The 23,304-nt window shown below is 35.4% G+C and overlaps 1 protein-coding gene and 1 long non-coding RNA gene across 2 annotated transcripts; both read right to left on the reverse strand.

The window, feature by feature from the left end:
- Positions 1 to 124: 124 nt before the first annotated feature.
- LOC131979024 (uncharacterized) lies at positions 125 to 2,939 on the reverse strand. Its single transcript, XR_009395020.1, has 2 exons — positions 298 to 2,939; positions 125 to 223 (listed from the first exon to the last, which is right to left on the reverse strand). It is a non-coding gene; the product is annotated as an uncharacterized LOC131979024 (long non-coding RNA).
- A 434-nt stretch (positions 2,940 to 3,373) lies between these two features.
- Positions 3,374 to 22,532, reverse strand: septin10 (septin 10). The gene is made up of 10 exons (XM_059342786.1): positions 22,378 to 22,532; positions 18,495 to 18,621; positions 15,739 to 15,934; positions 14,763 to 14,949; positions 9,183 to 9,344; positions 8,455 to 8,551; positions 8,002 to 8,170; positions 6,809 to 6,941; positions 5,488 to 5,666; positions 3,374 to 3,876 (listed from the first exon to the last, which is right to left on the reverse strand). Exons 1-10 carry the CDS (start codon positions 22,405 to 22,407, stop codon positions 3,861 to 3,863), a joined length of 1,296 nt encoding a protein of 431 aa, XP_059198769.1. The 5' UTR covers positions 22,408 to 22,532; the 3' UTR covers positions 3,374 to 3,860.
- Positions 22,533 to 23,304: the final 772 nt, after the last annotated feature.

The raw sequence follows: 23,304 nt of genomic DNA on the forward strand, positions 1-23,304 counted from the left end.
CAATTTTCCACCTTTGTGGACAATAAAGTCCTATCTATCTATAATAAAATAAACTTTATTATATATTTAATATTATATATGGTGTGTTTTAACTAAAGAGAGAAGAGGACGACTGTTTCATGACAAAAATACAAAGATTTATTTAGAAAGAATGAAAAAAAGCTCCCAAATAACACTGTTTATTCCTTAAATACAAGTGTAGTACAAATGATTCTTAGACAAGCTTTAATCTAGTTATTACTCCGTGTTTCCCTCCATCAACATGTTCATTTATGTGTTTTTCTACGTTAGCTTCACACTGATAAGGCACTAACACATATTAAGCTCTGGTGTAATATAAAGTGGCAGTGTTTGTGTTTAAATGTGGGTTTAGAAGTCACACTTTACTCTTGTGATTTAAAATGTGAAACACTGTGTCATCACGATTCAGACAGAATGAATAAAGATAAAAATATCGTTCCTAAACAAACACTGACTCCACATCATGCACTTGTTTTTCCTACGAGTCAGCTCTTTTCAGACAGAAACTTCAGCTGTTTGTGTCAGGGAAAAGAAGAATAAGGGAGCAAATAAAAACACTATATATATATATATAAATAGATGCTGTAACATGTACCTAATCCAAACCAAGTCTCACAGGAAACTGTATAAAACAAGAGAAGTCCCTTTGGATCGACAACAGCAGAATAAATGTGGATCCTGCAGGTTTTTGACACGCTGGAGATAAAGTTTGTAGCATCAATATCAGGAAAAAAAACAGACATAAACTACAGGCCAAAAGTTTGGAAGCAAGATCAAATTTGTGCCAAAAAAGATCATAGTTTCATTGCTATACTTTGCAACAAAATACACATGATTGTTATATAAAATGTCACTTATTAGAACAAGTTTTTACTATAGATTTTACTACAAAGACCTGATGTCTTTGGGTTTTATTGTTTAGACTTTCCTTAGTGTATTAATCTCTACACTGTAAAAAATGTTTGTAGAAATTACAGTAAAACTGGCAAATTACATCAGAAATAGGGCGTAAAATTAAAAATCTAGAAATAAGCATGAACGCTTAAAATAAGAAATTAACTCTTAAAATAACTTTTTTTTTATCTTGGTACACTGTAAAAAAAAAGTAGAAATTACAGTAAAACACTGGCAAATTACATCAGAAATAGGGCGTAAAATTAAAAATTCACCGTAGTAGACACTTTTTAATTACCGTAAATCAAAGAATAGCACAAAACTTTTACTTTTTTCTGTCATAAACTGGAGGAAACACACAGTTTTGCTGTAAAAATATAACATTTTCATGTAAAATTAAAGGAGAAATACCATGATGTGTGAATGAATGACACAATTACCCTAAAAATAACTGTTAAAAATTACAGTTTTTGCTGGTATTTACATTTAAATTTACAGTAGAAAACCGTAAAACTAAGTATTTTGGTAACACTTTACAATAACCATCATTTATAAATGGTTAACAGATTTATTAATGTTTAATCATAATTTATAAACCGTATATAGGCCATTTAGAACGGTAAATACATAATTTATTAACGTTTAACTAAGTAAATCATTTATAAATAACAAATAGATGGTATATTAATGTAATTATAGTGACTTTACCATTAACAAACAATAACATTATGATTAATAGTTTATTAATAGTGTTAGTTGCACTCATTATAACATTTCTAACACCATATTAAGTGTGTTAATGCTTTTTGAAATTATTCATATACCTTTAAGAAATTGGTTGAAAACATATAAAGATTAAATATGTATAGCACTTTGTAAATAGTTAATAATTGGTCTATAAACCATCTATAAACATTATTTAGTTGGTTATTGTAAAGTGTTACCAGCCCTTCTTTTCTGTTCTTAACATTTATGCACTTTGTGTTGCATCTACTGTATGAAAAGTGCTTTATAAATAAAGTTTGATTTGATTCAGCAATGGTCTGATAACTACTGAGCTAACTTCTTGGCTAAGTATTTAGCTAAGTAGTTTTTTAAGCTAACTACCATTACTACTACCATTTTTCATCAATGTTTAGGTAACCATTGATGAAAAATGGTTCAATTCAATAAAGGTAAAGTCTGATCATGTAGTAAACACATGCAGAAATACACAGAATACACACTGGTTTTATAAGAAGACACTGAGAACACAACATTTAAGTTGCTTCCAAACTTTTGACCTGTAGTGTAAAAAAAAAGAAAGAAAGAAGAAGGAATTATACTAATGCCCTGTGACTATAATTATGATAACTCTTTATGATGAATGCACTTAGATCAGCTTTGAGAAATGATCACTTTAAGCCCCTTTCAGACCGGATTCTGCTACGTTGCTGGATTTAGCTACAAATCTGTTGAATATCAAAGGTCTCGGAGGAATAATTATTCAGTAACGGCTCTATTTAAACATGACAGGAATAATACACGGAGCTCACACTCTATTCCTGCTGGAGAACAGCTGTCACTATTTAAAAAAATATTAAAAACATTGTTGATTATCTCTGAGGCTTTACTAATGACCCACTTTTATGAAAAAAGAAGAGTTATTTATTGAGACGTTGACGCCAAAATGTACATTTCTTCATGGAGTGCATGTTTGATAAGGGAATTTATAGGGAATTATGAGAATGTTGCACATGTTTTTCTCATTAGGGAAGTCATAAGACACACATTAAGTATTCTTATTCTACACTAAAGATATGGCCGACAGATTAACTCTTTGATGCTCAACATGGATCAAAAATGACTAAAAACATTAATTCCCCATGTTATTTAATTTTGCTGTGTGTTTCTGTGCTCTATCTTTTCATATCAACTTATTTTATGATTTAATATTCCAAGTATTCTTTAAATATCTTGTTTTTTAATAACAACAGATCATTATTTCCATTTTGCTTCTCATTTTGTATTATTTTCTAGCTAACTACTTGGCTAAGTAGCTTGCTAAGCTAACTACTTATCCAACTAGTTAGCTTAAGAAGCTACTTAGTCAAATACTTAGCCAAGAAGTTAGCTAAGTAGTTAGCTTTGCAAGCTACTTAGTTAAATACTTAGCCAAGAAGTTAGCTAACTAGTTAGCTTAACAAGCTACTTAGTTAAATACTTAGCCAAGAAGTTAGCTGAGTAGTTAGCTTAACAAGCTACTCAGCAAAATACTTAGCCAAGAAGTTAGCTGAGTAGTTAGCTTAACAAGCTACTTAGCTAAAAAATGGATATGGGTCATTTTTGACCCATGTTGTGCATTAGAAGAGTGGTGACAGAAAAAGGGATTTATTTAAAAAATGAATAGAGGAAAACATAAAATTAGGATGTATGATGATCAAAAATAAACTAACTGAGGAAAACCTGGAATATCGAATGATGAAAAATATTTATTGCAAAGATATAGAATATAAAAACTCATATCGGGTCACTTTAGACCATGTTGTGCATCAAAGGGTTATAAGTAAATGAATAATTCCCTTTCAATAAAGAGTTACTGTTTAGTGTCTAGATCCTGTTTAAATCCTGTGATCAGTGTTGAGCATCTAGTGAGGATAAACACTCACTGGGAACAGGGAAACAAAACAAAAAAAAAGAAAAAATAGTGTTTTTATATAAAAGTGGAAAGGATAAATATAAAATATTACACAGAGGTAAAAAACCCACAGAGAAGATTAAAAATAGAGTCGGGGGAACAGACTCAGGTTCATGGGACAGTCAGTAAACTTTGGCACAAACTCACACACACACACACACGTACGCTGCTGGTTTGTGTGTGTGTGTTCTCTGGTTAGTGTCTGACTGGCCAGAATGTCACTGGTTATACTGGTCATACTGGAGTGGACTTTAGATCCCCAGTGTCTTCACATGAAGCCGGAGCTGGAGGAGAGAAAGAGAGGAGGAGAGAATCAGTTTCACACAAATATACATAAAATAACAACAACAACAACATGTCTCACACCATGTCAGCAAAGTGGAAGGAGTCTCTGCCTGTCTCTCTCTGTCTTTTTGTGTCTTATTTAGTCATTTTGTGTCTTTTTTAGTCATTTTATGCCTTTTTTTAGTCACTTTGTCTTTTTGTGTCCTTTTTGGTCATTGTGTGTCTTTTTTGTGGGTCATTTTGTCTTTTTGTGTCCTTTTTTAGTCATTTTGTTTCTTTTTTTGTCATTTTGTCTTTTTTAGTCATTTTGTGTCTTTTTTTGGTCATTTTGTGTCTTTTTTAGTCATTTTGTGTCTTTTGGTCATTTTGTGTCTTTTTTTAATCTTTTTGTTTCTTTTTTTGGTCATTTTGTGTCTTTTTTTAGTCATTTTGTGTCTTTTTTAGTCATTTTGTGTCTTTTTTAGTGATTTTGTGTCTTTTTTCGGTCATTTTGTGTCTTTTTTAGTGATTTTGTGTCTTTTTTAGTCATTTTGTGTCTTTTTTTGGTAATTTTGTGTCTTTTTTAGTCATTTTGTGTCCTTTTTTGGTCATGTTGTGTCTTTTTTTGGTCATTTTGTGTCTTTTTTTAGTCATTTTGTGTCTTTCTGGAAATAACTACAAATGACGTATCCTCTTTCCCACTTTAATGGTAGAAATGCAGTAATGCTTTCCCGCCTTAAATGGGTTAAATGCAGAATTGATCAGATTTGTTGCCCCATATGTATAATTTCACCAGCAGGTGGCAGCGTGTCCTCCTCTATCAGATGAAACTCTGAGTACTGGAGCCAGCAGCCGGACACTAATAACTCTTTAGTTTGACCTCCCTGCCTGCAGCTGTTTAAACCTCTGGATGCTGAGTATCTCCTCTTACTTCTTGCGGTCCTTGTCCTTCTTTCATATCAAGGTGGGGGCCACAAAATATCGTTACGAGGGCCACAATTGGCCCACGAGTTTGAGACCCCTGGGCTATAGGCTATTCATATTTGTGTCTTTTTTTGGTCATTTTATGTCTTTTTTTTAGTCATTTTGTCTTTTCTGTGTCCTTTTTTAGTAATTTTGTGGGTTTTTTTGTCATTTTGTGTCTTTTTTTGGTCATTTTGTGTCTTTTTTAGTCATTTTGTGTCTTTTTTAGTCATGTTGTGTCTTTTTTGGTCATTTTGTGTCTTTTTTTAGTCGTTTTGTGTCTTTTTTAGTCACGTGTCTTTTTGTGTCTTTTTTTGGTGATTTCAAAGTTCTGGATAAGTCCCATGTTGCATTAAGATACCCCCACATGTATTCTGATGCATTTCATTGGCCAAGAGACCGAAAATAGGTGGAAAAATACTACAAAACGACATATCCTCTTTCCCGGTTTTAATGGTAGAAATGCGATAATGCTTCCCCGCCTTAAATGGATTAAATGCAGAATTGATCAGATTTGTTGACCCATATGTATAATTTCACCAGCAGGTGGCAGCGTGTCCTCCTCTATCAGATGAAACTGAGAATTGGAGCCAGCAGCCGGACACTAATAACTCCAGACTTTAGTCTACAGCTGTTTAGACCTCTGGATGCTGAGTATGTCCTCTTACTTCTTGCGGTCCTTGTCCTTCTTGCCGTTGGCGGTGAGGCTCTGGGCCTGCAGCAGCTGGGCGGCGGCTCGTCTCTTCCCGAAGGAGCTCTGGTCGTCGTCCAGGAGCCTCTTCTTCTCCTCCAGAGCTGCTTTCTCGTCTGCGTGGAGACGCTTCAGCTGCTCAAAACGACTCTGCAGCTGAAGAACAAACAGACAACGACAGAGTTTAGTGACTCAATGTTTCATGGTACCAAGTAGAACAAACAGACATTAGAGATCTGCCGTTCTATGGAGCCAATTAACATGATTACACAACAAATTACTTTCTCTTAATGAGGTTTTGCTCAGTTACACTAAAACCAAATTAGATGTGAAATTATCAAAAGGACATTTGCTGGAAGAAAACATCATAAAACATTAATGTTATTTGGTTTTTCTCATTATTTGGAGGCACTTAAAACAACAGAAGTTTCTGAAATCACATTTATTTAGTTATTTCAAATACACAAACACATCAAACTTCCAGTGAGAACCCAACAGTTTAGTACAGCAAGTCAAAGCTGTACCAGAAAATCTGTAAAGAGTTATAGATGTTTCAATCAGAGAGCTTGGTTGTTACTATTTTAACACACATACACTACAGGAAGCAAGGTCAATACAAGCAAAATGACTTCAACTTTCTGTTAGCAATGACTTTTTTAAAAACCAGTAAAAAAAAAAAATTCTTTGTCCAAAGAACAAGAAATGTTGTAATTTTGTCTTTTTTTTGGAATTTTATGTCTTTTTTGTCATTTTGTGTCTTTTTTTAGTAATTTTGTGTCTTTTTGTGTCTTTTTTTGGTCTTTTTGTGTCTTTTTTTGTAATTTTATGTCTTTTTTGTAATTTTGTGTCTTTTTTTGGTAATTTTGTGTCTTTTTATCGTAATTTTGTGTCACAATTGAACTTGTGTGGAACGAAAAGGATCATCTGTCAAAAAAGTGAGCCCCAAGAATCAGCAGTCTCTCCTTGATGAACTTATGAAAGCTTGGAATCAGTTCCTGGCACCAATCTGAAAAAACTTGTGGAACAAATGCCTCGTATATGTCCTGCTGTTGTTAAAGCCAGAGGAGGTTACTTTAGAAAAAAAAAGCAAAGTCTAAGCAAGAAAAAACCCCAAAATTTGTTCTGATAAGTGACTCTTTATATAATAATCATGTTTATTTTGTTGCAAAGTTTAGGAATGAAACTATGATCTTTTTTTGTAAAAATTTGATCCTGCTTCCAAACGTTTGGTCTGTAGTGTAATATTCAGCGAGTGAAGAGTTTGCTGTGAGTGAGTTAGTGTTTGTGTGACTCCTCACCTCCCTCTCGGCCTCCTTCAGCTCCGACTCCTTCTCCTTCACCCTCTGAACAAACATCTGCCTCATCTCGTCTTCTCTCTTCTGCAGCTCCACCAGGAACTCCTGACGCTTGGCCTCATAGGTCTGCTGCAAGCTGCACACACACACACATATATAAAACAAAATAAAAATCAATCACAGATCCAAAATGTAGTGGAAAGTGCAAATCTGAACAGTTGCCAAATACAAAAAAATTACTCTTGACTCTTGAGTATTAGCAAATAATAAAAAATAACCATCTGGGGTGTCTGGGGGGCTCCCCGGGAGCAAATTTTGTACATTTTTTAAGTACAATGCATCAATCTCGCCCACTTTGAGAGCTAAACCTCACATAACATTTTTCACAGTCAACATGTTTCCACTAGGACATGGAGCAGCCAGACTGTGTTGAAGAATAGCTGCTGGGGGGTCCGGGGGCAAATTTTGGTGCCCCTCACACATTCTAATGCCACTATTCCATCATATACACTGATCTTATCATTGCATATTTTAATGAATTATTGTAAAGTAGAATAAGGGTTCTTGTATGTTTTATTTAAGGCATCTTATTTTGAAAGTCTTCTTGTAAATTCTGTTTTGGATTTAACACACTGCACTCTTATTTTGAAAGTTGCATTTGTTTAGTGACAGGAACTTTAATTGTTAGCTAATGTTAGCTCGCGGCTAACAAACAGCATAATGCAGCAGTGTGTTTGGATAGGTTGATACGATTTAGTTTGGAGCGCGCACACGCACAGATGCACACAGATGCACACAGAGAGATGATGTGGGGACGGGACTGATACACTGTAAAAAGGTGTTTAGTCTAAAAAACAGATCAAACAGTAAATCTCAGGGAAATGATCTTGCTGCATGGACAGATGATTTACCTTGACAACATTTATTAAATTAAGATTATTAAATCTAGAAATAAGCATGTTGAACACTTAAAATAAGAAATTAACTCTTAAAACCAGTCTAGGTCATTAAAGGAAACCCTTATGTCACCGTGGCAATAAGTAGGAATGTTGCCAATATCATGCATTTTTTTACTCATAAAAGAAATATACCAGTCTAATCGTTAACAATATGATATGATATAGCACACCTCTAGTTGTCAATCATCTCAAATGTACTCATGTTCTCATTGTGTCATACAGGTGTTCAGGTCTCACCTGACTGGTTTACACTCTGGGTCGGTGTCTTTGAAGCCCATCTCCTCCAGTTTGCAGCGTCTGTAGAGCTCGTAGTGGCGAGTGTGTGTCTGCTCTCTCAGGTCCTCCATGTTCACACAGATCAGCATCTCCCTCAGCTTCACAAAGTCACAGTGACTCTCGTTCTCCACTAACACACATCAGCATGAAATAACATGAGAAACAAATGCAGGTCATTTTTGACCCATGTTGTGCATTAGAAGGTGTTTATATGTTGGGCACCAAAGGGTTAAACTGTATTGAGCTCTTTTAGCCAAAATGTGACAAGTCTTAAGAGTAGGAGAGATGTAGGTGTGAAAAGATTAACAGATGTCCGTTAAATCAATGTGATCCTATAATTAACAGTAAGGTCTTTAGCAATACAAACACAGTTGTGTAGCAAAGCACCAACAAACAAACAAACAAACATCTCACCTTGTACTACGCCCCAGGGATACTGACGAGCTTTCACCATCTTGTTGCCAACGGAGACTTCCTCAGTGCTGCCGACTACAGCAAACGGTAAGTGACCCTAAAAAACAGTTTATTTCATTATACTTTTAAATAATAATAATACAATTTATTTGGAAGGCACCTTTCTTGGCACTCAAGGACACCGTTCAAAATATATGGGATTGACAAGATAGAGTACTGTCAAGGATGACACCAGACTCTTAACCTGGGGGGAGGGTGAAACGGAGGAGTTGTCAATATTGAGGGAAAAGCTGTCGGTTTTGGATAGAGTGGATTTTGTACCAATGAGGAGAACCTCTGTTTTATTAAAGTTTTATTTAAGGCATTTTAACGTGAACCAGGTTCTTATTTCAGAGATGCAATCGGTAGTGGTGAGGTAGAGCTGGGTGTCATCGGCATAGAAGTGGAAGTGAATGTTAAATTTGCGGAAGATATTGCCGAGGGTAAGGAGGTAGATGATGAAGAGGAGGGGCTCCAGGACAGAGCCCTGGGGCACACCTGAGGTGACGGAGGAAGGGATGGATTTGAGCAACTTGAGTTGAATGAACTGAGAAGTAGGATGTGAAATAGTCTAAGGGAGTGTGGGTGATGCCAAAGGAAGAAAGCCTGCTGAGGAGGGTGGTGTGACAGTTTTAAACATGAACTGCTAGCAGACTGACACCACGTCTTCCCGGCTTGAGATTCCTTACGTTCATGGTGGTGTTGACCTTAGCGACGGTCTCGTCGTCGAGGGGGAACTGGTAGATCTGGACGCCATTGCTCACCAGCTCGCTCATGATTTTGATCTTGAACTTGTGCAGCTCGCTCTTACTGATGGTGTCGGCTTTGGCGATCACTGGGATGATGTTCACCTGCAGCAACATGGAAACAAGACTTTTATACACGGTATATAAAGCAGAAAATGTAGCTTGGTGTGGACACAAAATGCAGTAAAACAGTTAAATCGCAATAAATTGTACACTGTAAAAAATGTCTGTAGGTTTTATGCTGAAAAACTGCTAAACCATGACAGTAAAAGACTAAAATGATAAAACTCCACTGTAAAATACACTGGCACCGTGTTTGTAACAAAAATATACTGTAATAAATATACAAGCACTATATATAATCACTGTAATATTTGCATACATTTTTTGTAAAAATACTTTTTCTCACTGTTAAATGTACTAAACATCATATCTGTAACTGTAATCACAAAGGATCAAAGCTTTGCGGTCGACCAATCAGAACAGAGCAATCAACTGAAATTAACTGCAGCTGTCCAATGTTCCGGAACAGTGACAGCAGCCAGAGGTGGACAGGACTGGAATTTCTGGCCTCATACAGAAAGCATTTTTGGCAAAACCATAATACCTATCATTGATCCGACTTCACTTTGAGTGTCCTGAGTTCTTCCTGAACGTTTACATATGATTTTTGTGAAGAAAAATGAAGAAATAGCTTTGTTAGAGCGATCTAAAAAAACTGTTAAATATGCTTTTCTACAGAAATCTTCCTGCGTTTTTAATATGGGAGCCAATGAGGCTGTTGGTGGTGTTGGTGGATCATCTGTGCGTCCTACGCCCAAACTATAACTCTGACAGCTTTACCAGAGGATTGTGAGGGAGAAGACTAATTTTCCTACGTTTCTATGTATAAATTATTTCTGTAGAGTGGAATTTGCGGCCTGGAGCGCAGTTTTCAAATTTATTTTTTGACATTTTTTTCTCTCCCTCTACACTCTGCCGATGATGTCACACACTGTGACACGAACATTCCGTGCAATACACACCCATTATAATCTCAGAATTTCTCCAAAAATGATCATGGTCATTGAACAGGGATTGATAAAAAACTATATGACCTATCGAAACGTGGATTACACAAGACTTGTGTCTACTGTTTAAAATTTAAATGGAGTCTCTAGGTGAAATTATGCCGGAGAAGTAGACGTTTAAAAATCTCCAATTATTGTCCTTTTTCGCTCATTTTTTTTCGGCCGTCCCATTCATTTCAAAGCAAAATTTTGGGCAGTCTTTCGCAACTTCTGTCGCAAAAATCTGATTCCGTAGAGAAAAGTAATAGCACACCGATCCCGATCAAACCGCACGTTTTGATGTATAATTTGTCCTGCAACTCGAAGTTGTGTCAGGAAGAGAAAGAAGAAAAAATCCACAGTACAACAATAGTGCTCGGTGCAATTGCCCCGTGGCCCTAATAATAGTACAACTCAACGAATCGTTAAATATCCCGACAGCATTTCTTTTTATCTAAAATACTTTTTTAAACTGCTTTCAGATAAGTGTTATGTAAAGTTGGTGTTATTTCTGGCCCAGCAGACCACTCTGCTGTCCAAGTCCCCCACATTCCTGTCTGCCTGTCTCTCTCTCTCTAACTGCCTGTCTGTCTGTCTCTCTCTAACTGTCTGTCTGTCTCTCTCTCTCTAACTGCCTGTCTGTCTGTCTCTCTCTAACTGCCTGTCTGTCTGTCTCTCTCTAACTGTCTGTCTGTCTGTCTGTCTCTCTCTAACTGCCTGTCTGTCTGTCTCTCTCTAACTGTCTGTCTGTCTGTCTGTCTCTAACTGTCTGTCTGTCTCTCTCTAACTGTCTGTCTGTCTGTCTGTCTCTCTCTAACTGCCTGTCTGTCTGTCTCTCTCTAACTGCCTGTCTGTCTGTCTCTCTCTAACTGCCTGTCTGTCTGTCTCTCTCTAACTGTCTGTCTGTCTGTCTGTCTCTAACTGTCTGTCTGTCTGTCTGTCTCTAACTGTCTGTCTGTCTGTCTGTCTGTCTCTAACTGTCTGTCTGTCTGTCTGTCTGTCTCCAACTGTCTGTCTGTCTGTCTGTCTCTAACTGTCTGTCTGTCTGTCTGTCTCTAACTGTCTGTCTGTCTGTCTCTAACTGTCTGTCTGTCTCTAACTGTCTGTCTGTCTCTAACTGTCTGTCTGCCTGCCTGTCTGTCTGTCTGTCTGTCTGTCTCTCGTCTCGACATAGCAGAGAAAGACTCAGAATGAGTTGTTGTCACTAGACGAGATTCTGGGCCAGACCACACACACAAAACACACACAGAGACAACAACACAATGCTTCAACAGCTGTCTGTCTGTCTGAGTTACTGTCTATCTGAGTTACTGTCTGTCTGTCTGTCTGTCTGTGCTGCATGTAGATCCAACAAGCAGCTTTCTGTGTGTCTGTACAGTGGCACAAAGGGAGAAGTGGAGTGTGTATGCGTGAGGTGATTACAGCATTCCTCCACTTCTTCTCCTCCTTTCACACGCAAATCCAGGGTTACTGACACTCTGCAGCAGTGGAACCACACAAACGCACAAAAAACACAAAGTCACTACACACGGAGCATGGGAAAGTTTCTGACCACTTCAAGAGAGAAGGGCGGGGCTTAGCTGGATAGAAACCCAACAGTCAGAGAGAGAGACAGAGAGAGGAAATCTAGAAACAACCACAGCATCCTCGAATATACAGAACTTCACACAATCACAGTTACATCCGTCTGTATCTGAAATCTTCACTGTGCTCATATTGATCAAATATAAATAAAGCAAAAGCTTTTTTTGCATATTGACTTCTCTTCTGCACAATATTAAAGCCAGTGTTTGATGGCAGCCCAAAGAATTGACAGGTACATTTTAAAATATCAATGCTAACAAAGGTCAGTCCCAGAAATACAGGCACATTTAGACCAGTGGTTCTCAAATGGGGGTACGTGAGATTTTAAAATATACATTTAAAACATTTAAAAAGTAGCATCCATGCACAAATCCTTTAAAAATCCTCTGTTTTTTGTAATTTTTTGTGTGGTTTTTGTAAAAATAAAATGTGTTTCGGTGTGTTTTTTGTGTGTTTGTATGTTTTTATGTATGTTTTTTGTCATTTTTTGTGTTTTTTATGTGTTTTTGTGTTAACTATGTGTGTTTTGTCATTTTTCGTGTGGTTTTTGAAAAAAAAAAAAAGTATGTTTTTGGTGTATTTTTAAAAAAAAAGTGTTTTTGTGTGTTTTTTCATGTGTTTTTTGTGTGTTTTATGTATGTTTTTTGTCATTTTTTGTGTGTTTTTATGTGTGTGTTATGTGCGTTTTGTGTATGTTTTGTCATTTTTGTAATTTTTTTGTGGTTTTTGTAAAAAAAAAAAAAAGGATGCAGTTTTTGTGTGTTTTGTGTTTTTATGTATGTTTTTATGTGTTTTTTTTTGTCATTTTAAAAAAAAATGGTCACTGTTTTTACTACATTAGTTTGAATCACTACATTTTAGTGAGGAGAAATATTTGCAATAAATTTACTCATGGATTATTAACATTTAAAATGTTTGAAATAGTTTTTTTATTTTATTTTGTGTTTATCAGTTCCAAAGGTTAATAAATCAGACACTGATGGCACAGCGCTCTGTTTTTAAGGCTTTTTTTCCCCAAACAAAAATGCTTGAAATGCTGAAAAAATATTTCACAAGGGGAACATCACTGAAAAAAGATTAAGAACCACTGATCTAAAATACAGAACTTCCCACAATCACCATTACATCTGTTTGTATCTGAAATCTTCACTGTGCTCCTATTGATTAAAAATAAATAAAGCAAAAGCTTTTTTTGCATATTGACTTCTCTTCTGCACAATATAAAGCCAGTGTTTGATGGCAGCCCAAAGAATTGACAGGTACATTTTAAAATATCAATGCAAACAAAGGTCAGTCCCAGAAATAAAGGCACATTTTAGACAATCAATGAACCAACAGCTCTCTGGAGTTACATGTGTTTCTGCACTTCACTTGAAAATGTTCACACACCACCAAAAACCTTTTTCATGGATTAAAGTAAAAAAAAAATCTACTGACTGAAATTGTATTCACGCTACAGCCAAGTCACGGTCAGTGTGTGAAACATGTTCCAGGTTAGCTGCTTCACACCTGCTTCAGAAATACTAATGCAGAAGAATTCAGCACCAAATGCAGCCGTCACATTTAGATGCTCAACCAAAACTGTTTTACAGAAGGATTTTAAACAGCCGTTCTATTGCATCTATTGCATTTTTTTTTTCAAAGCTTGTCATTACTCTATAATGTAACATGGACATATGTAGACTGTAATTTTGTAATATACATGGTAATTGTATTTATGTTTATAATATATATATATATATATATATATATATATATATATATATAGTAATTTACAATATACATGTATAGGTATTCACAATGTAATATAAATTGTTTATAGTATATGTATAAATATAATTATTTATAATATTTGTATGCGACTATATCGATTATTCATAAATGTATGTATATAGATATAGAGACCTGTTAAGGGGTAGGACTAGATAATTTTTTTTTACTTCTTCCTACTCCCTTTCGAGCTTGCAGAAAGTGTCTGTTTTTTCAATTTTTTTGCTTTTTTTTTTTTTTTTTTATTTATTCATCTATTAATATTTAAACTTGTTGTTTTTTTTATTGCTTGCATGTTCGAAATAAAGACAATCAATCAATCAATCAATCAAATAAAATAAGCAACCATCTACATAACTTTCCACTACATGTTATTATTTCAAGTCAACCTTTTAAATATAAGAAAATAGAAATAAAAAAACATCAACAAACAGCCCCAGGATTAAATAACAACGGGTGCAAATCTATACAGTGATTTGTCTATTTAAAAAAAAAAAAAACAACAAACAGAACAAGCAAACAAACAAACAACAACAACTAAGCGATCTCTGTTTGTTTACAACGAGCACCGGACACTCTGTGCACAGTTAGTGATGCCGGTTTGTTTACGATCACTGTGTTTATGATCAGCAGAGATGCTGTGCATAATTAGCCATTTCATTTAATAGCCATTTAGCTTTTGTTTTGCAACAGTTATTGATCACGGCTATTGATCTTATAAGTGGCCTCTGTGAACTCCAAATGACGGAAATCAGCCGTAGCAACAGAGAACTTTAATTGATGCTTTTTCCCCTACTAGTTCACTGGGTAAAAAATTCTGGTTATGTTGGTTTGTAGCTAATAAAGTTGTCTTTAACAGTCTTATCTACACTGAAGACAACAGTTCTTGGATGTCTTTATGATGTAGCTGAGGAACAGATACGTGTCACCATCAATGTAGCTACTATGTAAAGTAACTTTTCAAACATTGCTTGTGATATTCCCCTGGAAATAACAGAAACATTCCTGTCTGTCTGTCTGTCTGTGTGGGGTACATCTGAATATTTAATGGCATCTCATAAATCTCCCATTAAAAGCCTCCTGATGTTCTGTTCTAACACTAGAGAGATGGTCCTCCTACCTTGCTGTCTAGTTTCTTCATGGTGACCAGGTCCAGAGACTTGAGAGAGTGACCTGAGGGGGAGATGAAGTAAAGGCAGGCGTGGACTCGAGAGTCGTGGTAGTTGTGAAGAGAGCGTTTGATCTTCAGCTCCTCCTGGAGATAACTCTCAAACTGCCTGTCGATGTAGTCCACCACCGGCTGGTAGCTGCAGGAGGAACAGGGGACGGGATCAGGAATTTAGGTTTTATGACTAGTTTAACTGCACCATAAGAAAAGACAATAACAAAAAATCTGAAATTAAACAAGAATAGCAAGTGGCGAGAGAGGTTAAAAAACCCTATATGGGGTTATATAAAGCACCTCCCCAAGAAATATACAAAAATTCAAAAGTAAGTCAACAACAACAAAGAGAGAAAGCAACAACAAATAACAATAAAAAATAAAGCAAAACAAGTGCCATTTTATAGCACACACACAAAATAGTCAGAAATAAAAACATGGGTGTGTATAAAGGTAAATTAACTGTATTTGAGTGTATAAGAGATAATGATCCAATGACAACTATAGTGGAAAAGAAACTATACAGAGTCTTGATTTAACAGGTAAGCTTTCAGTTTCAACTTAAAATTATTAAGGGATGAAGATAATTTAACTACATGAATATGAGAATTCCAAAGTATGGAGCCTCTGTAAGCAAAATAAAACTGAGTCTGTGTAGTGCGACAAAAAGGAAGATGAAGTTTATCAGTGTGTCTTTGTTGTAAGAATGGATCGGAGAGTAAACTGTAAAAAATTCATGAAAAGATTTGGGCAGCAAGTTGGAAAGATAATTATATTACACAGAGGGGCTGATGGAGACAAATAATTAGAGAAGGTGGCTAATCTAACAAATTTATTTTGTGTGATTAATAATTTCTGTAAATTATTTAACTATAAACTCTCCAGTGATAACTCTGTTGAACACTTTGAGCCTGTAACGTTTCTTTCTTCTCACCTCTCCTGTTTGTTCATCTGGTCCCCGAAGCCCACCGTGTTGACCACAGTGAGGCGTAGCCGCACGTTGCTCTCCTGCAGGTCGTAGGTTTGAGCCCGCAGCTTCACCTGAGGCTCAAAGTGGGACGACTCAAAGTTCTCAAAGTTGGTGTTAAACAGAGTGTCCATCAGGGTGGACTTACCGATACCAGTTTCACCTGGAGACAGAAAGAGATAGGACACAATCTGTGTTATTGATATACATGGTTGAGATCCAGTTTAGTGGTTTGAGCATCTGAAACTGGCAAAAAATGCTTTAAACTAAATATTCCTTAATTTGCTAGGGGAAGATGACAATCGCTTGGGCTTAAATTTGTCTCATTAATACATGTAAACAATTTTTGGGGAAATTTTGTGTCTTTTTTTTGGTAATTTTGTGTCTGTTTCTAATAATTTTGTATCTTTTTTTTAGTCATTTTGTGTCTTTTTTGGTCATTTTGTGTCTTTTTTGGTCATTTTGTGTCTTTTTAAAGACAAAAATACAGATGTTTTCCCTAACAAAATTTTTATTAATTTTGTGTCTTTTTTTTTTTTAATTTTGTGTCTTTTTTTTGGTCATTTTGTGTCTTTTTAAAATAATTTTGTGTCTTTTTTTAAGTAATTAAGGTTTTTTTCTGTCATCTTGTGTCTTTTTAAAATAATTTTGTGTTTCTTTTGGTCATTTTGTTTCTTTTTTTTAAGTAATTTAGTTTTTTTCTGTCATTTTGTGTCTTTTTTGGGTCATTTTGTGTCTTTTTTGGTCATTTTGTGTATTTTTTTAAAATAATTTTGTGTCTTTTTTGGTCAATTTGTGTCTTTTTCAAGTAATTTAGTTTTTTTCTGTCATTTTGTCTTTTTTTTAAGTAATGTTGTGTCTTCGTTTGGTCATTTTGATACTGTCTCCAGGTAATTTGAGTTTTTCTACATTGCTGTGTCAGAGCTGGAGAACAGTCAGGCTGCACCCATTATCATTCTGCTACAGGGGGAAAAATACTCTTGTAGACTTGTTTGTATTTCTTAAAACAACAACCGTCTTGGGCGGCGCTATGCAACCTGAAAAATAGACCGGGAGGGATACGCTGTGTTAAAATCACAATCACTGGCAGGTTTATAATACGGTGAGTCAGACTGAGACACTGTGATGGCAGTTGAGATTATTACTCAATCATCCAACCACATATTTATCAGCTGGTGGAGAGATGTGAACTAGCAGGATCATCCTCATTACACTTTATATTAAGGTACACATATTCAACATTAATTAGTTATTTTTTTGCATGCTAATAAGCAGCTAATTAATGTTTAATACATGTACCTTGATATAAAGTTTTACCCAGTGCTCCTTTGACCCTTCAGCCTCTAATACTCAGACTAACACTCTTATTGTAATCACAATTATTAATCACGATTATTCATCATGTTAGGGAAAACATCTGTATTTTTATTGCACTACTTTTAAACAAACAACAGGAACAGTTTTTAGTGTCTGGTGCTTGTTGTAAACAAACAGAGATCACTAAGCGAACACCTCCTGCAGCAGCAGCACATGTAGTGTAAATCTGTTGAAAATATATATGTAATATAAGAAATTAATGCATGATTGTGTGACCTGGCACTAGGTAGGATTTCAGTTTTGATGGGAAAGGAAAAACTCATTAGACAAATCAGCCTAGCATTTCTGAAGCGGATGCTCTGGTTGATACGATAACATCAGAATAGGAATCTGACCTCCCAAGTGTGTTCTGATATCAAAAGTGGAGCATAACAGGAAATTACATACTGTACTGCTACAGAGCTAACTGTTAGCCTGTTAGCACATATACACTGTACTGCTACAGAGCTAACTGTTAGCCTGTTAGCACATACACACTGTACTGCTACAGAGCTAGCTGTTAGCCAGTTAGCACATACACACTGTACTGCTACAGAGCTAACTGTTAGCCTGTTAGCACATACACACTGTACTGCTGCAGAGCTAACTGTTAACCTGTTAGCACATACACACTGTACTGCTACAGAGCTAACTGTTAGCCTGTTAGCAATTTGCAGACTGGACGCTAAGGGTTTAACATCCCCTCCGGCTCTGCAGCTGGGAGAGACTGCTGCAGGAGGACTGTGCCGCTTCGACTCATTCTTACTGGAGGCTCTTCTTAACAAGCCGCGGGGGCCGGAGGCTCGTTAAGAAGAGCCTCCGGCCCCCGCGGCTCGTTAAGAAGAGTAAGAACGAGTCTCCAAAAGTCTCCAATAACACCAGAAAAAGTTGCTGGATTTGTCTCCAGATGCTTTTAAAAAAAATAGTCGCTAAGGGGGTCTGAAAAGTCGCTAAATATAGCAACAAAGTTGCTGAGTTGGCAACACTGCTTCGCCTGCTTTTACAAATGTCGCGTGTTGTTGTGGCGTCCAGTACTACGTCACATCCTGCTTAGCGTTCTATCCAATCAGCAACCAGGCTTTTTTCAGGGGAGAAACACGGCCCTGCCCCCTGGTGGTTGGTGGACTACTGGTGTAGAAAGTGTTGATTAGATATGCAGGAGAGACGCATTTTAAAATGGAAATATCACCGACGATCAGGTTAATTTAATCGTGGCGGCCAAAATCGTGATCACAATTAAAATTTGATTAATTGTGCAGCCCTACATCAAAGGCATTCCAGTTAATGAGTATGAGGAAAGAAGTTATAATATCAGATTAGACCTGTTTCATTAAGGCTGTGTGCATTGTGTATATATGACAACGTACCGATGCAGAGAATATTGAAGCAGAAGCCCTGACATATGGACTTGTTGACCAGCTGATCTGGGAGGCTGTCGAAGCCCACATGGCCGGCCAGACCCAGGGGCCGGACTCCTTTATCCTGAGGAAGAGACTGCACAAACAGATACAGACACACAGATCATTCTCATGATGATGCAGCCTTTTTTATCATTACAAAGGAAAAATAACAGCCTGGGGAAGTGTTATATTATTCTTCTAGCCAGGGAAGTTAGATTTAGGTTTTGTTCACTTGATAAAACACAACTCTCCATTAAGGTCAACACTGTTGTCGGGATGCACAATAAAAAAGACAAGCAATATTTTTGAAGCAATAATCTAGATCAGGGGTCCCCAAACTACGGCCCGCGGGCCACTTCTGGCCCGCCAAAGCAATTGGAGTGGCCCACTTAACTATCCCAAACAATCCCTCTCAACATGGCCTGTTTTTTTTTAAAATTGTATTTATTATACATTTATTCATAAAATATCCACATGTAATGGTTAAGGTAGGTGTTCTAATTAAAATTGACCTTATTTGTGAATTATTTACAGTAGTAGCTAATTTTCACCCCCTCACACATTTGGTATATTCTGATCTACGTGATGCCGAGCCGTAAGCGTCAAGTTTTCGCGGGCAAGGCAAGCTAACGGAAGAGAGAAAATAGATTCTGAATGCAGAATCTATTTTCACCTGTACCTGTGCCAAAATCATTGTTAACTGGCATCAGCTTGTGTTTTATTTTCTACAAAATAAAAGGAATATCTGTGGTACTTCAAATAAACATGTGAATACTTTTTATTACATATTTGCAAACCAACAGGTGGTGCCAAGGCCAACAAATGATCGTTATATTTACACAATAACACTGGTGGTCACTTTGGCCCATATCATTTCCTGTTATAGACTGACCCCGGCCCCCATCACAGAAAGAAAAGTTGATGTGGCCCCCACCGAAAAAAGTTTGGGGACCCCTGATCTAGATCATAGGGCTGGCAATATTTTACACATTTTGCCAAATTACTTTTTAGCATGCATATCACAGCCTAAATATATCGGGATATGACTTTTAGTCCATATCGCCCAGCCCTAGTACAACCTACAAAAAAGTCTCACAGTCCATTTTTAATGCATCTTTCTCTAACTCTTCTTCTGTCCTCCTCTGACCTGTCCCCGTCTGAACTTGTATGCAGGAATCCAGAGGACTAACACTGACCTAGATATAAACACACTGAAAAACATTGGAGTGATATTTACTTAAAAAAAGCTCGGCAAGTTTTTTCCACACAGAAAGTGTTCGTAATCTTTACTCAGGCTGTTTCTAAGTAACATTTATTTAACAGAACCACTTATTTTTCAATGAAAATACACAAGTAAATTGCAGATTCACTGATATCAATAAATTACATTTGACTTGTAAATATCAACTAATGAAGCCAATGAACTGGTGTAGTGAATATTATATAATCATTTTGTGCCTTTTTTTGGTCATTTTGTGTCTTTTTTTGGTAGTTTTGTATCTTTTATAATAATTTTGTGTCTTTTTTTGTAAAAAATAAAGTGTTTGTAATCTTTTCTCAGGCTGTTTCTAAGTAATATTTATTTAATAGAACCACTTATTTTTCAATGAAAATACACAAGTAAATTGCAGATTCACTGATGTCCCTCAATTACATTTGACTTGTAAATATCAACTAATAAAGCCAGTGAACTGGTTTAGTGAATATTACTGGAACGAATGATTCAATTTACATTAAAACTGAGGACACATAATAACAAACAATCACTAAGTAATGCACCACATGAAAAACTGCTATTTTGAAGTAAAAGCACTGAATTCATATTTCTTTGTAGAATTTATATCGATGATTGAAATAATAATTACAGGGCAAAAAAAATATTTTTTTTTTCAGTGCATGATGTGGTCCTAATTTGCTGATATTAGGGAAATTCCTCATGATAGACCTCAAACTTATAATTGAAAACGAGATGTCTTGATTGGATTAACTACGTGAACGTAGGGCTGGGCGATATGGACCAAAAGTCATATCCCGATATATTTAGGCAGAATATCGATATACGATATATATCCTGATATTTTTATCACAAAGTGAGAGCAAATGTTCAGTCAAAGCCAAATATGACATGTCACAATAAGTTTTATTGAAACTGTTTATTTAAGTTAACATAAATACTATATAATTAAATACTATAAGTCAAATAAAATCAAAGCTCCATAAAGTGCACATTTAAATAAAAAAAACTTAAATAAAAATAGCCTTTGAAATATAATAAGGCGATCTTTTTCTGAAATAAATATATTTATATGAGAAAAGAATAATATTTAATATGATAATAATATTTATATGACAAACCCTAGTAAAGGCAGCATTTATTTATAAAGAAAGGGAGAAAAGAACTATATTGATGTATGTGATATGGTCTAATTCCATATCACATTTGAAAATATATCGATATATGTTTTTATATTGATATATCGCCCAGCCCCCAGTGCTCCGGAGCTTTCTTGTACTCCAGAGGGTTAATAGTTTTTATTATTGGAATAGAAATTACCTTTTAAAGTTTTGGCTTTTCCAGAAGTTTCCATGTCCAATTTAGTGCGTCAACTCTTTTTCAGCAAAGGTAAAAAACACTTCGAAGTGTTATTTTCCTTTTTTGCAGATATTTTCAAATTCTGCAGTGTGCATTCAGCATTTTTAATGTAATCTTTTATGTTTAATGTTTTTTTGTGATTTTTGTGTATTTTTATGCGTTTTTTGTATTTTGTTGTGCGTTTTTAAAATTTTTGTGTTTTTGTATTTTTTGTGTGTTTTTATGTGTTTGTGTGTTTTAATGTGTTTTTTGTCAGTTTGTGTGTGTTTTTATAAAAAAGAAAAGTGTAAAAAAAATGGTGTTTTGTGTGGGTTTTTATGTGGGTTTTTTTTTTTCATTTTTTGTGTTTTTATGTGTTTTTTGTCATTTTTTGTGCATGTTTTTATGTGCTTTTTGTAAAAAAATAAAATAAAAAAAATGATATATAAAGAAAGGGGGGGAAAGAACTATATTGATGTATGTGATATGTTCTAATTCCATATCACATTTAAAAATATATCGATATATTTTTTTTATATCCAATCCAATCCACTTTATTTATATAGCACAATTTTAGCAAACACAAGGTTTCCAAAGTGCTGCACAAACAATAAATACATAACACAATACAAAGAGATGTAGTAAACAATATAACAGTAAGATGCAATAAGATAAAATAAATTAAAAATGGGATAAAAATAAATAAAATAAAATGTACTGCCCGCACAAAATAAAATATGCATGAATACAATAAAAACAAAAAAAATATCGATATTTATATCGATATATCGCCCAGCCCTATATGAACGCCAGATTTCATTCAAACATGTAGCTAGTTGGTGGTGCTATCGAGCTAAATATAACTAGCATTAGCAACATGGATTACCAGAAATACATGATGTACCACTTTTAAACCTCTGTGCTAGAACAGGAATGTCTAAATGCCACACAACAACCACTTTAATTCACTTTTGATGGATGAATCTTTAGCATGTTAATGTTAGCGCCCTCCACTGTAGGGCATTCTCAGTACTTTGGTGAAAATGTAACTCTTAAAAAGTTAAATACAGAAGTTAAAAAGCCCCTTTTGATGTTCTGAATGTCTGTCACAGATAAGTTTTTTAATTCTGCTTTAAGTTAAAGTGACTTTGATCTTCGTGTCGTCATAAAGTTCAACAGCAACAATGTATCGAGCTCCATTCCATGTTAACCCGGACACTCCCTGCTACACTGTGTCACTCTGTCACTAATCAACCACAGAAGAAGAAACATACTGACCGGTTGCCGAGCAACATCTGAAGAAGCCATAGTTCCCACCAGAAGATACTAATAATAACCGAAACAGGTTAAATAAAATAAAGAAACTAAAGTAAGTAAAGAGCGACAGACACCAGCCTCACTGCGTCTACTGGAGACAACTGGGCAGACGAGACCACTCAAACGAGACAAGAATGAGGTTAAAACAACACCATGAACATTAGCTTTGGAGCTAAAGTTACACCATTATGGCAGACTGTCATAAAGAATCAAACATTGAGATGATTTTAGGGATAAAATATGCGATAATTTGGATTAAAACTTTGTCAAAAATTGTTAAATTACAGCAGCGAAAAACGCATCACCCCTTTCTTTGTATAATGGTACAGCCCGACTTGATTTTCCCAGTCGCTTCAGATGGTGTGTTTAGAGACCGTCAGGAAAATTGTAAATCTGAAATCAGTGTAACGTCAAACTATCAAGCTGCTTTTTTCTGATGTTGATGCCTGGTCATTTTTTTGTGTGTTTTTATGTGTGTTATTTGTTTAAAAAAAAAATTAAATTGTGTTTTTTGTCATTTTTTGTGTGTTTTTATATGTGTTTTTTGTAAAAAAAGAAATTAAAAAAATGTAAAAATTGTGTTTGTCATTTTTCGTGTGGGTTTTTTTGTGTGTCTTATGTGTGGGGGTTTTTTGTCATTTTTTGTAAAAAAAAAAAAAAAAAAAAAAGTGAAAATTTTTGTTTTTTGTGTGTTTTTATATTTGTTTTTGTCTGTTTTTTATGTGTTTTTTGGAAAAAAAAATAAATACATATCATTAAAAAAATGTGTTTTGGGGGCTTTTATATGTTTTTTTGTCATTTTTGTGTGTGTTTTTATGTGTTTTTTGTCATTTTTGTAAAGAAAAAAAAAGTATGTGTTTTCGGTGTGTTTTTGTGTCTTTAAAACCT

Source organism: Centropristis striata, chromosome 10 (assembly GCF_030273125.1).
Source record: "Centropristis striata isolate RG_2023a ecotype Rhode Island chromosome 10, C.striata_1.0, whole genome shotgun sequence".
Classification (NCBI taxonomy): Eukaryota; Metazoa; Chordata; class Actinopteri; order Perciformes; family Serranidae; genus Centropristis; species Centropristis striata.